Genomic DNA, 15,853 nt, shown 5'->3' with positions numbered 1-15,853 from the left:
GTTCAAATTTTAGCATAATGTTAAATCATATCGATACCTGTCGTACTGGCAGCTATCCGAGTATTTTGCTAAGCGGCGCACGACAAAAATAATCGGCAACATATCGCCTATCGGCGGGCCGCCATAATCTGTAGTGAGAACAACAAATGTGCGAGCGGTTGTCCAGGAACTGCAAAAAGTGAGTTAGAATCAACCAAATATTAACGCAAAACGCACAAACAAATATCAAAAGCTATAACTATTGGAAAGAGAAAAAAAACTTTGTGCAAAAGCAGCAGCAGCAAACGCAAAAGCAAATCGTGCGAAAAAACAGTGCGAGTTGGCAGAAAAAGAAAACTTGTCCAGCTTGTTTTGTGTTCTTTTCGCTTGGTTACTTCAATTAATTAGCCAACTTACATACACACACACACGCGCATACGCATCTATGCTAATGTCTGTATGTATGCCAGAATCCTGGAAGTGCTCATATACATACAAATGTGTGTGTGTGTGCGTAACCTTTGGCCTTCTCTGTCACTTGTTGTGTGCCCTTTTTGGGTTGCCTCACGCTAAGTATTTTTTTAAATGAAATTAATTTCAGCTGTTTGCCTAAACAAGCATAAAAAAAACAGTGCTTCCTTTTCACCTCGAATCCAAGTCTAACTCACCCCCTGCTGTGCTTGAAGTTTTTTTTTGGTTTGCCAGCTGTTGTAGCATCCACAAATATGGCACTGTCTGTGGATGCCATGTTGCTTTTGCATTGTGTATGTGGATGCTGACCTGTTGGGATTGCTGCTGCTGTTGTATTTCTATGTGAGTATGTGTGTGTGTGTATGTAAGTGCTGGCCAGCTGTTGAGTCTGCTTGGTGGATCCTGTTTAACTCCACAAATAAAACATGCATGCATATACATAGGTTGTGTATGAGTGTGTGTGTGTGTGTGTGTGTGTAACAACGCAATTTGCTTTGGCTTCGCTTGTTTGTATGTATGTGTGTATATATTTATGTACTTTTTTAAATATATCCTGCAAAAATGTCTACCCTGTCGCACAGTGGTTCAAAAGCAATCAACACTTTTACAAGTCCACAAAATTAATTATTATATAATTCATTTATTTAGATTTTCAAACTGCTTTAAAATTTTAAGAATATAAAATTTTTTTTCCAACATATATTACAGTGTTATAGTACCACTGTGCGTCCCCTTTTTACATATGCGACACACACAGCTGTAATTGTTGTTATTTTTATTATCACCAATCCTTCACCCTGCACACGTACACACACAGGCGCATATTTAGATGCGCATTCACTCTAACACCAATACATGCATGCACCGAGGGTTTTCAGTGTGTGTGGACTCCATTTGGCTTCGCTTGGGCACTTGAATCGTCGTCGTCGTCGCCGTCTTCGTCGTCGTCTGCCTTTTTCAGTACCTTCGTGGAGCGCAATAAGCGCGGTGTGTGTTTTTGACGCTCGCAGAGTTTCCTATTTGCCGCCCGCCTCATTAATTGTTAGTAAAGAAAAAGAAAAGCTGCTTGCATATATATATATATGTATATACATATCTATTTAATATTAATTGTATTCACAAAAACGAAAATTATCTTCTACTGCTTTCCACACACTCTTCTCTTTACAGTTTTTGCAATATGTTGGCGCAGGTTCAACGAAAAGTATGAGAAAAATGTTTAAAAATATAAAAATGCTAAAAATAATATATGTGCAAAAAATACGACGCAACAGCAAAACTCCAAAATAAATTAAATGTGTGTGTGTTGTGAAAAAAGTGAAAAAGACGTAAAAAAAAAAAATATGCGCGCATTTTGTGTCTGTATATGAGAGTCACGCACACAAACAAACAGTGGACACAAATTAAGTGAAATCCAAGCAGAGCAAAGCTAATACTCCATAAGCCCCCTCCCTCCCCCACACTCGTGCTCCCTCTTTGGTTGTCGGGGCTGTTGCTTTTTGGATTTCAGTTGTCGCCTCCGCCACCCGCTTTGTTTTTGCAATAACAAACAGCCCACACGCACACACACCCATACAAAAAAGCAAAAAGCAAAGCAGACGACTGAAGAGGATTCTGTTTGGTTTACCGTTGCGCATGTCACGCACACCAGAAAAACAACAACAGGAAAAGCAAAGAACAACAAATTTCGGTATTTCATGCGTTCTTTTCTTGTTTCTTCTTTTTCTTCCAAAAATTTCTAGTCAGCGCGAATTCCCTTTTGAAACAAAAAAATGCATTTCATTAATGAAACATAATAATTAAAAATCCCCAAAAAAAAGATATCTATATATTTAATATAAAAAAATGTGAGCATGTGTAATGTGAAATTTAGCCAATAAGCACGAATTCTATGTATTATTTAAATTTTTGTTCGATGGGTGCCCAATAATAAAAAAGTAAAACAAATCAAAAAAACACTCAAAAAAAAAGCTAAGCAGAGCAAATAACAAAAACCAGACCAAGCAAAGCAGCGCAGCAACAACAACAACGACAACAGGACCAACAACAAGGCGAGAAAGAGATAGCAGCAGAGGTGAGCGCAACGCGCAGTTTGCTTTGTTGTTGTTCTTGCTACTGCTGCTTCTAAGGTGAAGCGAATGAGCGCGGAGCAAAGGTGAAAAAGAAAAATGTCAACGTTCTTGAACAATTTCTTCCCGGCAGGTAAGTGAACAGCAAAGCAAAATCAAAACCAAAACAAAACAAAGCAAAAACAGAAATACAAACTGTGTACGTGTGTATGTGTTTGAATTGAAAGTCACCTTTGGCATATTTTGTGCTGTTCTCAAACTGCTGTCGATGCTCTCTTTATGTTCCTTTTCCGCCTTTAATTCACTTACGTTCCTGAAAATTGCGCCTGCACTGGAAATTGTATTCACACAGTTTATTGGCAATTACGTGCCGTGACCATGGAATGGGAATGGTAGATCATGGGACGTGAGAGAGACAACGAGGAGAGCGGTATTGTAATGAATGTATAAGTGTAAAGCATAACTGCTTCTTTGTAATCAATCTAACCCTGCGCTGTAATTACGCACACAAACATACATACAGCGAGCGATAAAGATAGAGATAGATTCGTTATTGGAAACGATCATTCAAGAGGGTTGCACACTCTCACCTTCCAGGCACCAACAAGTTCCACTTGTTTTCTTCAATTGTGGAACCTGTGCCACAGTAAAAACTACTTCCTTTTGTCCTTTACTAAAGAAAAATATATTAAAAAACAAAAAAAAACCAGTTACTGGCATCGACAAACGGCAGCTGTCGGAAATACAATTTGACTTGGGGACTTTCTGGTTCGCTTCGGTCTTCTTCTTTCTCTTCACTTCTCTGTGGGTGCATTGTTTTTTTTACCTGTTGTTTATTATGTTGCCTTTGTTATTCTCTTGTTGATCGCATCGAGTGCAATTTGAAACTGGTTTTTTCTTGGCTTCCACTCTTTGGCTTTTTGTTGCTGTTCTTAGACACTATAAACGTTTTTTTTTGTTTTGGCCAAAACTGCAACAAACAATGCTTCTATCTCTCTCCCTCCCTGCTTCATTTTCTTTTGATTTGATTTGTTTCGTGCCTCAACTTAACACCCCTTCCATTCATTTGTCTACGATCCACATTTAACTAAATCACAATAAATTTCCTTTGTCTTTGGCTTTTTTTTGTTATGATCCACAAACCATTTCCAATTGCCAATTTTTGCATATAAATTAAATGTTTATTTATAAAAGTGTCTTGGTTTGCTCTAAATATGATTAATTTCATATTGGTGTTATATAATAAAAGAAATGATCGACAATCAGATACCCTCGAAATATGCGTTGTAATTATAATAAATAGAAACTAATTGATACAAATTGTAATTGAATAAATCAAATCGTATAAGAGTTTTTGCTTACTCTGACAGATTCCTAGGGTATCTCTATAGCGCACATAATCTAATTGCTGCCTGGTAGACAGACAAACTTTTCTTGTTTGTTATTGTTTGTTTGCAATTTTACAGTTTGTTGTTGCTTGAAAGTATGCAACACATTCGCACGCGTTTTGCATATTTCTATTTCCGTGTTGGGCATTGTTTTTTCTTGGGCATCTATTATCGTAATGACAACCATCCCACCCTCTGCCACCTCTTGCTCCTTCTGCCATCTTTCGCCTGTGGCTTTAAATTCACATTCGCTTTCGCTTGCGCTGCCCTTGAGGCCTCTACCCACACACTCCTCTTCGCATTACTCCATGCGTCGCATTTTCGTCTTTCCTTTGTGTTTGTATCTGTGTCTGTGTCAATAATTTGAATGAGCTGGCAGTTTTATAGCCATTAGCTTTGTATCATTATCTATTAGCGAGAGAGAGAGTGCAAGAGAGATATGTGTTGTGATTTGGAAATGTTATTTTTTTGTTTGTTGTTCACAAGTTGTTCTGCTCTGCTCAGTTTGTCTCTGTTCTGATATTTATTTATTCTCCAAGGAGTAACGGCTTGTGGCACAGTTTCCTCATTTGAATTTGAATTCATATCACATTATCATAATGTATACAATTCTTATGGGAAATGTCCATCAAATTGACTGGAAGATACATATAAAATGTACAGTGGCATTGATTTGCATTCGCAAAGAAACTCAAGAATTTTACAAGTTTTATCTATGAATTTTTATAAATCTATTTAAAACGAATTTTCAAAGCGAAAGTTTCTTAACAAGGAAGCCGACAATAAAAATAACTTCTGGAAGCACTTGTTTCAGAACTCCAATTTCTAATAGTTGGAATTTGCTGTTAACCACTGTTAGCTAACATTTTTATGTTAATACTTACAACTAGTTAGCTGGCTAGCTGGAATTAAATTTAAATATAGTTCCCTGTGAACTTGCACTCTGCGAACTGGTTCACACCGTGAAGGCAACGTTTCTCATCACTACTACAGTTTGACACGCGCTGGAACAGCTGTGCGCGTGCTAGCTAGCTGCTTCTCAAACTGTATTATCAGGCGCTTAGCCGCGTTTTGCTTTTATTTTATTTTTCCGCTTTTGATGACTTTTATTTTTGTTTTGCTGCGCGCGCGTGTTTGTGTGTGTGTGTTTGTGTGTTTGTTTTTTGCACTTGGCTTCGTGTTTCGTCTTCATTCCGCCGCCGCTGCTGCTGCTGCTTACCTTTTGAGTTAGTCACTCTTTGGCAACGAACGTTAACACACGGCGAACGCGGCGAACGAGAGTTCAGCATAAGTGAGTGCTGCTCTGCTCTCTCCCTCTCTCTCTCTCTCTCACTCAGTCTTTCTGCGTGTTTAATTCTGTTTTTGTTTGCATTACGATTTGTTAGTGCGCGAAGTAACGCGTGTGTTTGTGTGCGTGTTGGTGCTGTTAATGTTATTTCGAATATGGTGTGACACTTTGAACTGGGAGCGCAAGCGAGAGAGAATTAATAATATTAACATTGGCAACTGATGTTGAGATTAATGTTGTAATAAGCACAACACACTTCGCTCTATCGGTCTCTCTCCCCCTTCTTAAGGTAAATGCGTAATTCGCCGCAATTCGCTGCTGCTGCTGGTTGTCAATGAGCAGCAGCAGAAATAATACATCAATCAAAATGAAATTGAGCGAAAGTCGACCGTTCTTCGTCGCTGTTGTTGCTGTTGTTCTGCTTCTGTCGCTGTTTCTGTTTCTGTGTTCTGTTTTCTGTGTGTTTTCTGCCAACGCAGCGCAAGAAGAAGAAGAAGAAGCGCCTGACTCAGCAAGAGACAACAAAAAGAGAGAGATGGTCGGGCAAGGGGAAAGAAGAGGTGTTGAACTTTGTTGTTTTTACTTTGATTTTTTTTGTCCGTTGTGCATATCATTTTGCGCCTCGCTGAGTCCATTCTGTGGCGCTTCCGCTTCCATCTCCCTCCCATTCCCACTACCAATACCATCCATCCCCATCTAATTTTCGCCGCCTACGCTTTGACACCCGCTTTCTTCTTCTTTGTGTCACATTTCGAAATAAGTAATACATTTATTTGTCGTTTGTCGAAATCGAAATCCACAAAATATTCAACGAGCATAGGCCTATTTTTATTTTTTTTATTTAATTGCTTACATATTCAATGAGTTTGCCATTGGTTGTTGCTATTTTTTTTAGCGCTCGCTTATTTTTAACCCATTGGCGCCCGCAATTTATGAGCGGCATTTTGCACAGCTGTTTTTTCAGCTTGAACTGAATGTCGACTGCGAATTGGGTCAAACTGTTGCTGCTAAGCTGACAGCAGTAACAACTACAACAACCAACCAAACTTGTCTTTACTCACGTTGTTGGCTCAAGACAGAAAGAGCGAGCGAGAGGTATTCCAGTGCAACGCAGAGCTGGCAACGTTACGAATATCATTCACTGTTGTTATTTTTATTCTTCTACCAGAGTATGATGCAAATGAAAACCGTTCGCTGACCAACTTTTTAATTTTTATTTATTTCTAGTTTTTTGTTTCTTTACCTTATTTTATTTTTATTTTGTAAGAGGCACAAAAGAAATGTGTAAAATTTATTTTGACTACCTCTCATTTTGGGGAATCCCTCGATTAACTTGGTTTCTTCGAAGCAATAAAAAACAATATGCAAATTTTCATATTAAATTTGTAATCTATTGGCTAGTCTCGAAATTACTATGAAATGCCTTTGTATCAACGCTTGGCAGCTAAATGTCACACATTTGTGAAACTGTTTTATTTTATAATCTAATATTCTTATTACATATTTTATGTAAATTTAAGCATTACACATTTAAATTGAACCGTAATAGTGTCAATGAGGAATGACTGTAGTAGTCTATAGTTTTGAAATATTATTATCTTTAATAAGTATTTTACGTACTTTAATAAATCATTCTCAAGTGCCGCATTTGATAATAGTAAACTCATGTGAGTGAATGATTAGTTTACGAGCAGCTCACTCAATGTGAGTGAACTACGCTTTACAGTTATCCGTAGACAAGAGATCTTTGTAACTTACATGAACTCAAACTCAAACTTTGAAGCATTGATAAATTGTATTTTGGCCTCGCGTCAAACGGCAGGTGTGTGTGTGTGTGTGCGACAGAGATAGCAGCTATAACAAGTAATTTGAAGTGCTGTTGACATTTTGAACAGCGTGGTGAGCTGTGGTGAGAATAGAATGCTCTGTTGCTGATAAGAACTGAGGGCCATTTTCCGACTGTTAATTAACAGTTTGACCTTCTCTGATCGAGAATTGTCATCATTCTGTAGTAAATTTATTGACAGTAAGCAATTTTAAAGGGGCTTTCGATTTATTTAAAAATGTGGTCAGGAGATAATGTCCGATGTCCAATGCATATATACAAAATATACAAATAAGAAATAATTGATAAGAGCAACCCTCACACAAAGAGCTTTATGTTCTTTAATAGACAACAATATTGAATAATATTTTGGAGGGGGACGAGCAACAACAAACAAATTGGGGTGCTAATGAAGATCATGAACACGGCAAAATGGCCAATGGGGCAAGAAGGGTCAATGCATGCGACGCAATTGTGTATTTGTTTGTGCTTCTCAAACCATGCACACCAAATGTAAACAAAATGTGATGCGTTTCTTGCTCTCGTGACAGCGAAACTTTCCAGCCATAGGCGCTATCTCGCCATCTGCCGCACACCCACACATACGCATTCACGCCCACTTTCATCAGTTGTGTTTTACAGTTTGAGAGCTACAGCACAGCAGTGGCGCTCATTCACATTAACTTAACTCTCTCTCGTTCTATTCTTGCTTGATAGTTACGCACACACACACACACCTCCGCCGCCTGCTCGCTCGCTCGCTCACTCGTTCGTTTACTCAGTTGAGTTTGCGCCGTGTTGCCGCGCAGTTCGTAGTTCCGTCGTCTCCTCGGCGACTGTTGTGCTTTACGTTAAAACGTTACGACGACAGCAGAGCAGCGTTACAGCAGCAGCGGTATAATACATAACGGTAAACAGTGCAAACATACAAACAACGTGACATAACCACGTAATAATATTGTGATTGCTGCGCGCTTGTCTCACCCTCCCACCGCCCTTCTTTTCCCGTCTTGCGCCCACCTTATTTTGAAGTTTCTTTTTTTTCGTTACTGTTGTGTGAGAGTGTCTCTGTGTTAGTGTGTCTGTGTTTGTGTGTGTGTATGTTTTCATGATCGCCGCGTTCGTGATCTTTGAAGCAAAACGTAAAACACAGCTGTCTGTGTTTCACCGCAAAAAAAAAATAAAAACATTTATATATATATTTTTGTTTTTGCCGACGTCATGCCAACAACAAACTGCCAGTAGCAGTCAATTTATGTAAAGTGAAAACGTTCACAGATACGTTGGCATACATACATACAAACAATACTACAGTTTGTGACGCATTGTTAAGCGAAGTAAAAAAAAAAAACGTAACTCGTTCTCGCGCCGCTGGTTTTACACGCATTGATGTTGGCTGGCCCCATGCTCAAAGTAAGTGTGACTCTCCAACCTGTTGCTGCTCCACCTGCATATTTTTCAACAGCAACCACAAACAAAAACAATTATTAACTTCTGCCTCACAGTTTTTAATTAAATATTTTTCGTGTTTTGCGTGTGCGCAAAAAAAAGGAGAGAAATAAGTAAAAGCACAAGTGACTGCCAAAACAGCTAAGCACACATCAAATGAAACAGTTTTTTTTCTCTTGTTTTTGCCTAATACATGCACACGAATATTTTCAAGGCCAATATCACTTTCTATACCACTTACCTGCCTCTTATAAATCGGGGTATACTTGTTCGTGTAAATCAACAAAAGTGAAGACAATTCTCATCTGTTCAATTCTGTTTAGATTTATTGAATTCCTTGAAAAGGTAAAGAAATTTATGTATAATTAAGAAGCACTCAATAGTCGCTTTCTTTTTTTGTTTGCGTAAAAACTGTTGAGGTATTTACAGGGTATTTGGTAGTTGTGAACTCCTCGATCTGTCTCATTCTTACTTTTGCGTTTTTTTTTTTATCGCATTATTTGTTGCGTTGCTTTCTGTGCTGCCAAAAAGGCATTGGCCCATTTCATGCAGCTCCCACCCCGCCTCTTCTCTCTATCTCTCTCTGTCTCTCTCCACCCCCCATCAAGAATTTATTTTATGCTCTTAATAATTGTATTTTACTTTTGCTGCGCTGTTGCTGCTGATTCGATTTCCACGCCACATTCCACAAGTGCAGTTTGAGAGTCAGAGCATAACTCCAATTAGACAAGCTGCTGCCGACGCCATTTCCCCTAAATATACTTAGCGGTCTGCATGTGTGTAAATACGTGCAGAGGTGAAAAAGAATTATTTTGCGTTGTGTTCTTTCCTCCTCCTTCCGCTCATCGCACCTTCTTCATTTCCATTTCACAGTTTCTTGTTGTTGTTGCTGCTGTTGTTGGTTTATGTCATTAAATTTTTTTGCGTATTTTGCTATTCGCCATTCGAATTGCGTCTTGCTTTTATTTACACACTCTACAAAAACACAACAACAGCTTTTGTTGAATGTGCTCCAAAAATAAGCGCGCCTGTTATCGTTTTATCGATAACGGGTCTACAAAAGCAAAACAAAATAAAATGAACAAAAACAAACGCAGCTGTGCATTGCAGTCGGCTCCCTCCCATTCTTTCGCTCTTGACTGTGTTATGCCTATCTCACACACACACACACTCACACACATAGACAGACATGCGGTCAAAATTCATGTTGATGTTTGTTTAATTGATTTCTAATCATTTTTTTGTATTCTGTTAACTATATCGCTCTCTTTTGCACTCTTCTTACAGATACGGCTGCTATGGATCCAATTTTCTTTTCACCTTCAAATGGTATACCGTCTGAGAGTAAACTCGCCACTTATATGGTAAGTTCTTCTTTTTGTTGTTCTGCTTGTTGTTGCTTTTATTTATATAAGTTATTTTCGGTTAAATGCACAGTTTGAGAAGAGCGCTCGCTTGCTTGCTTGCTTTACATGCCGCCACAGTTTGAGAGTCATGCATGTTAAACTCATTTCGAGAGTAGGCCACCTAACAAATGTGACCCTGTCTGGCGAACACCCACCTTCACCGCCACCCCCGCACCCGCAACCACAACCGCCCCCATGCCCACCACACCATTACAAGCAGCAAGCATCTGTTTAATTAACAGCTGAAGTTTGTTTTGCTTGTTGTCAGACAGATTTTTGTTGCTGTTGTGTTTTTGTAATTATGCTTTATGTATTTGTTTTCACTCAATTTGCTTCAAACAATTTAATTGTTCAATCCACAAATCCATTTATATATATGCATATATATACATATATATGCGTATGTGCTTGACCGACTTTTATTTTTTTATTGCGCCTATCAACCAACATGTACATAAATTTAAGCAGACAGACAAATGCAATCTGTGCATGCACATATAATATACAAGTAATAACAATTAATTGCTGTTCATGCATGAGATTTTTACTTTTATTTTAAAGAAAACATTTAGCAAACACAATAAAAAAAATAGGTTAAGAAACAGGTGCAAAATTATGATCAATTAAATGAATTGTGGCGATAATAAAAAGCGAATAATAAACAACATTTAATTGAAAAGCGAGCCCTTAAGCTCCTAAATCAAATGTTACTGTGACGCTGTTAATGCTAATTCAATTAACAGTTCACTTAACATTAACAGACAAATTTTGAACTTGAAAGGCAAAGTACTTCTGCTTTTGTTTTTATTTTTTATTGCTGTTGTGATTTGATTGCAGATAAGATAAGACATATTTTGCTACATGTGTGACAAATACGCATTTCCACAAAATAATAGTATATAATAAGTCCACTCTTAAGATTCCATTAAAATCGTCACAATGTTTCAGTAATTTGCAGATTTTATTGTTATTTTATAGCTAAAATTGACTTATTTTGCTTCTGTTGCGTTTATCCATATTTTTGTAAAATCGCTTATATTATATATTTAACTTCCCCAGATTACTGCTTTTCACAAGTAATACAAGGCTTATTTCTGGCTTCTTATAAAGGTCCCACAGATCTTGATATTTAACTCGTAACTGTCTGTTGTTAAATATGTCTATCTCTCTCTCTCTCTCTCTATTTCTCTTTGTGTATTCGCATGCTGTATCTCTCTTTCTCTCTCTCTCTCTCTCTGTTAGAATGTTGCCACAGCGACGGGCTATGGGCTGAATACTGCTAGTGTTAATGTTAACCTTAACATTAATGTTAATGCTAGCAGTAACAGTAGCAATAATAGTAACGGTAACAGTAACTGTACAACTAACAGTAGCAGTAACAGTAACAGTAATGGGTTCGCACTACTTAACTTGGACTCTTCCTCTTCTACGTCTCTAGCTGTTAATAAAAAGACTCAGGTAAAAAGCATTAGCCAAACACAAAAGACACAGCCCACCCCGCCCCGCCTCCCTCCCTACCAGTTAGAAACCCCCTTCTCCCTTTTACTCCTTTCACCCACTTTTTAGTTGATTAAAGTGCGTTTTTTTTGGTGTGTGTTTTTGTTAGTTAAATTTTTTTTTCTATTTGAAATTCTTTTTCTAATGCTGCTTTTTTGCTCCTTTCCTATTACATAGGTAACGCCACAATCGCCCGAATTCATTCCAACCAATTTTTATACACCATATCACGTGAATAATGGCCTAAACGGCGTTAATGGGTTAACTGCTGCTGCAGCCGCCGCCGTTGCCACAGCATCAGCAACGGCAACAGCAGCAGCAACCGCGTCGCCCGTTTCCACCTCGTCCTCGGTGACGTCAGCGGTGAGCATTAGTAAAACGGTAAATGGCAGCAATTCCTCCGCCGCCGTTGCCAGCTCAATGATGCTATCCATGCAACAACAAAAGACGACAGCAACAGTTGCAACTGTTAGCATTGCCCAACAACAGCAGAAGCAGCAACAACAACAACAACAGACGGAACAATCAGTGACGTCAGCTACATCAGTCACATCCTCATCGTTGTCATCGTCGTCATCGTCAGCATCGTCGGCACCCATTGCAATAATTGGGGCACCACCGAATCCAGCTGCTGCACCCTTTGTCAGCAGCATGTCCGCCCAAACGCCGCTGAAAGCGCGGAACGCAATGTTGCGCCAACAACAACAACAGCAGCAGCAGGATTCACCCGCAACAACAGCAGCGGCAATGATCGGTGGCGAGAAGTCGCCGCCACACGGCATGACGCCACATGGTGCCTCGCCCATACCAACCACATTGCCAGCGAGCGTGCATCAGGTAAGAACAATTTTCAATGATTTTCTATGCTGCAAATGCTTGCATAGAGAAAGTTCCATTTCGTAATGAAGAATCAGCTGAACACTTCTTTCCCTTCAGAAGCCCATATCTTTCTGATCTTGAAAAAATCGTTTACCATCAATACTAAGTACACTGACTAATCTGTTTCCATTCCATCCTTTCACAGGAGAACGTTGGTGGCACCATCTACTTTTATCCCACAGCGAATGCGCCCAATAATCAGCCCGTTGTCAATTCGGTTGTGGTGGATTCCACACATCCGTCGCATCCCGCACATCATGGCGTTGTCAGCGCTGTGGCGCCACTGAATGCAGTGGTGCCATCGCAGCTGTTGTATGCTGGCCATGTTTATCCGGGTCCGGCGTCCAATGTGATTGCCATGCAGCCAAAAACGCAACTGGAATCCGCTTTCTTTATGCCCGACGAGATGCGCTCCGACATACTTGCCCGCAACGAGATCTCCAATCTGATCATGGACGCTGCGGAAGCGGCCCAGCATGCTTTGCCTCTCGAGGTGGACAACTATCACGCACTCTATCCGCTGGAGGCGCCTGCCCAAGCGATGCACACCAAACTAACCCTCCCAGCGAGCACCTATCGAGCCACGCACAACAGCACCGGATTCAAGTACTGCCTACGAAGATTACACGGTCAGTGGAGAAGAGAATCTCCCAAACAGCAGTTACTTGCAGATTGCTAATCTCTGTACTAATCTACCCCTTGCAGGCTTCCGTTTGCAGTCCACGAAGTGCATGACGCTCGTCGAGATGTGGAAGAAACTGCAACACACGAATGTCGTCCAGCTGCGCGAGGTGTTTACGACAAAAGCATTTGGTGATAACTGTAAGTGCAGATCGTCGCCAATAACTGCAAGGGAAAAGAGTCAGCAGAGATAGATATATAGCTATATTTTAGGCATGACTAGATTTTATAGAAATAGACGCAATGTATTTTCAGGAAAGTTAATTTGTAAATTTGTGTAGTAACTATAAGCTTTTCAAATCGAGAGATCTCGACTAGCAGATACCCTGTGCGTTTTCCTAGCAAAGCCACACTGTTAACTCACTGTTAACTTATGTTGATTTATAAATTTACAAATGTAAAGTCTCTGAGAAGTGATTCTTCATACAGACAAGGCTAAATCGATTCGACTGTTAATGCTGATCAGACATTTATATATATGTACCTTGAAAGCTCATTGTTGCTTCCCTCTGTCTGTGTAATGTCTTCATAATACCCTTTATTGGCCAATCCATTGCAGCCCTAGTATTAGTGTACGATTATTATCCCGGCTCACAGACATTGCTGGCCAAATACTTTACGCCCGCGCCGGAGACCAACGGCTACACCGATCCATTCCAAGGCGACGCACGCCCCTTCAGGTGAGTGAGGCGACAAACCTCAATGAGGCATGCCCCACATTTAATTGCACCCCCAACAACTAATTGCAGTCATAAGAGCAACATGCAGCGCACAAATAACGGACCCCTGCTCCCCGAGTCGACAATTTGGTCGATCATCATGCAGCTGACCGCGGGCCTCAGGGCTATCCATCAAGCGGGACTGGCCTGCAAGTGAGTAGAAAATATCATCATCATCATCATATATAAGAACTATAACTAATAGCGAGAGTTTTGCATTAGAATACTGGATCCCACAAAGATCATTGTGACTGGGAAACGAGTGCGCTTCAGCTCCTGCTGCATCTCAGATATCACGCAGTTCGATCCCAATGCGGCAAATCCCCTGGCACTGGTCAACATGCATCAGCAGGTGAGCAGAGTGCTTATAATATAATATAAATATAGCTAAATACGAAGCAAAAATAGCAAGACAATAAATAAATCAACTTTTTCCATTCTTATAAGCAAGTTTAATCAGCTTTTGAATATGAAAATGATCAAATCGAACCGTAAAAAACTGATTATTATTATTGTTAATTATTAAAATTGCTTTCACTGGGACAAATAGGCGATAATAAAAATTATTGGAATATAGAAATGTGTTATAATGAATAGAAGATACACGATGCACAGCTCTAGCATTGAGTCGACTATGAATCCACTCCGAAATCCAAAACTCGTCTATTCAAAGCAAAAGCAAAACTTATCTATAATGTCTAGTTATTAATTAAAACAAATGTCTTTCCATGAATATTATATACTATACAGATTATAGATTGTCTAGTCTGATTACATTCGTGTTTGGTTTTATTTTGCAGGACGATCTGACCGCATTGGGTCGCTTAGTATTAGCGCTGGCCTGTCGCTGCCTGCAGTCCGTGCAGCGCGACAATGTGCAGTCCAGCATTGATATGGTAACCAGAAACTACTCCACCGATCTACGCAATTTTATTGTGTAAGCCAAGCTAAGATTGACAGATTTGAAGAGACTGTAGTTAATATATGTGTCTATATATATAATATTTGTAGTTACCTCTTCACCACGAATAACCGCCGCTCTGTAACGGACCTGATGCCAATGATTGGCGCACGCTTCTATACGCAACTGGATGCACTCCAGGCACAGGTGGACATGCAGGAGGATGAGCTGGCCAAGGAAATGGAGAACGGTCGTCTCTATCGCACTTTGGTTAAACTGAACAGCATCAATGAAAGACCTGAGTATGTTTCTCATATGTATATCATTCTGTTTATCACATTTAATATAAATCCTTCTTTTGTGGCAGCTTCAATTTGGATTGCACTTGGTCAGAGACTGGTGATAGATATATGCTGAAATTATTCCGTGATTTTCTATTTCATTCCGTCACCGAGGATGGCCGACCCTGGCTGGATCACGCACACATCGTACAATGCCTCAACAAACTGGACGCCGGCTCCATTGAGCGCGTAAGTGACGTCATCCATCTCTCTCTCTCTCTTTCTCTATATACATATAAGCTCTGTTCGACAGAAAAAGTTATTGTTAATGGATAACTCCTCATAAAATAGATGTAAAACAGTTGAATTTGAGAAAAGTGAAATCCATACTGTTAACTCACTGTTATGCCACTGTTAACCAGTGTGGATTTTATGAACAGCTGTTTGATATTCCAATTTAAAATGCATAAAGTGAGTTGCGAGTGTTTAATACAATCTCTCTAATCCACTCCCCTCAGGTGCAACTGATGTCACGCGATGAGCAATCGGTTTTAATTGTCTCCTATGCTGAACTCAAGAATTGTCTGGAGAACGCCTTCTCCGAACTGATGTCGACGGCGGCCAATTGAGCACATTTCCCCAACGAAACACGTTAACAACAACAGCAACAACAATAATAAGAAACACGCGCAGCTGATTTGGCCACGCCCCAACCACAACCCCAAAACAAAACACGCCCCTTCCCTACCCTAACCGACCACAAAGCAAACTACGATTAAAAACGGTTAAAGATTTAAGAGAAACATTCAATATAAGTAAGACATTTTGGGCGCGTGAAGAGATGAGGAACATAAAATTAAAGATAATAATAATAAAAACTACATACGCAGATTTATATTGTTAAGCAAAGGCAAAAAAAAATGAAGAAAACAACATAAAAAGAAAAACAAAAAAACAACTGATATCCAATGTTATGTTAGATCTTAACTACATTTTAGGCATTTAGACTTACACAAAACA

General features: G+C 39.6%; 1 protein-coding gene across 5 annotated transcripts; it reads left to right on the top strand.

The window, feature by feature from the left end:
• Positions 1–70: 70 nt before the first annotated feature.
• Positions 71–15,714, top strand: LOC6557309 (PAN2-PAN3 deadenylation complex subunit PAN3). Of its 5 annotated transcripts, XM_001983246.3 has the most exons (15): positions 71–178; positions 1,621–1,654; positions 2,193–2,652; positions 9,757–9,833; positions 11,118–11,333; positions 11,550–12,209; positions 12,397–12,880; positions 12,957–13,073; positions 13,492–13,612; positions 13,682–13,804; positions 13,874–14,003; positions 14,452–14,588; positions 14,663–14,854; positions 14,920–15,082; positions 15,352–15,714. In XM_001983246.3, the coding sequence occupies exons 3-15, from the start codon at positions 2,619–2,621 to the stop codon at positions 15,460–15,462; spliced, it is 2,565 nt and encodes an 854-aa protein (XP_001983282.1). In that variant the 5' UTR covers positions 71–178; positions 1,621–1,654; positions 2,193–2,618; the 3' UTR covers positions 15,463–15,714. The 5 variants fall into 5 exon arrangements, with proteins under 5 accessions (XP_001983282.1, XP_032596131.1, XP_032596056.1 ...); XM_032740240.2 differs by lacking the exon at positions 11,118–11,333 and having other exon boundaries at positions 75–178; XM_032740165.2 differs by lacking the exons at positions 71–178; positions 1,621–1,654; positions 2,193–2,652 and adding an exon at positions 5,278–5,484.
• The last annotated feature ends 139 nt before the right edge of the window (positions 15,715–15,853 follow it).

The sequence above is a fragment of the Drosophila grimshawi genome, unplaced genomic scaffold (assembly GCF_018153295.1).
Source record: "Drosophila grimshawi isolate 15287-2541.00 unplaced genomic scaffold, ASM1815329v1 contig_44, whole genome shotgun sequence".
NCBI classification, from domain to species: domain Eukaryota; kingdom Metazoa; phylum Arthropoda; class Insecta; order Diptera; family Drosophilidae; genus Drosophila; species Drosophila grimshawi.
This window is presented reverse-complemented; position numbering and strand designations above follow the sequence as displayed.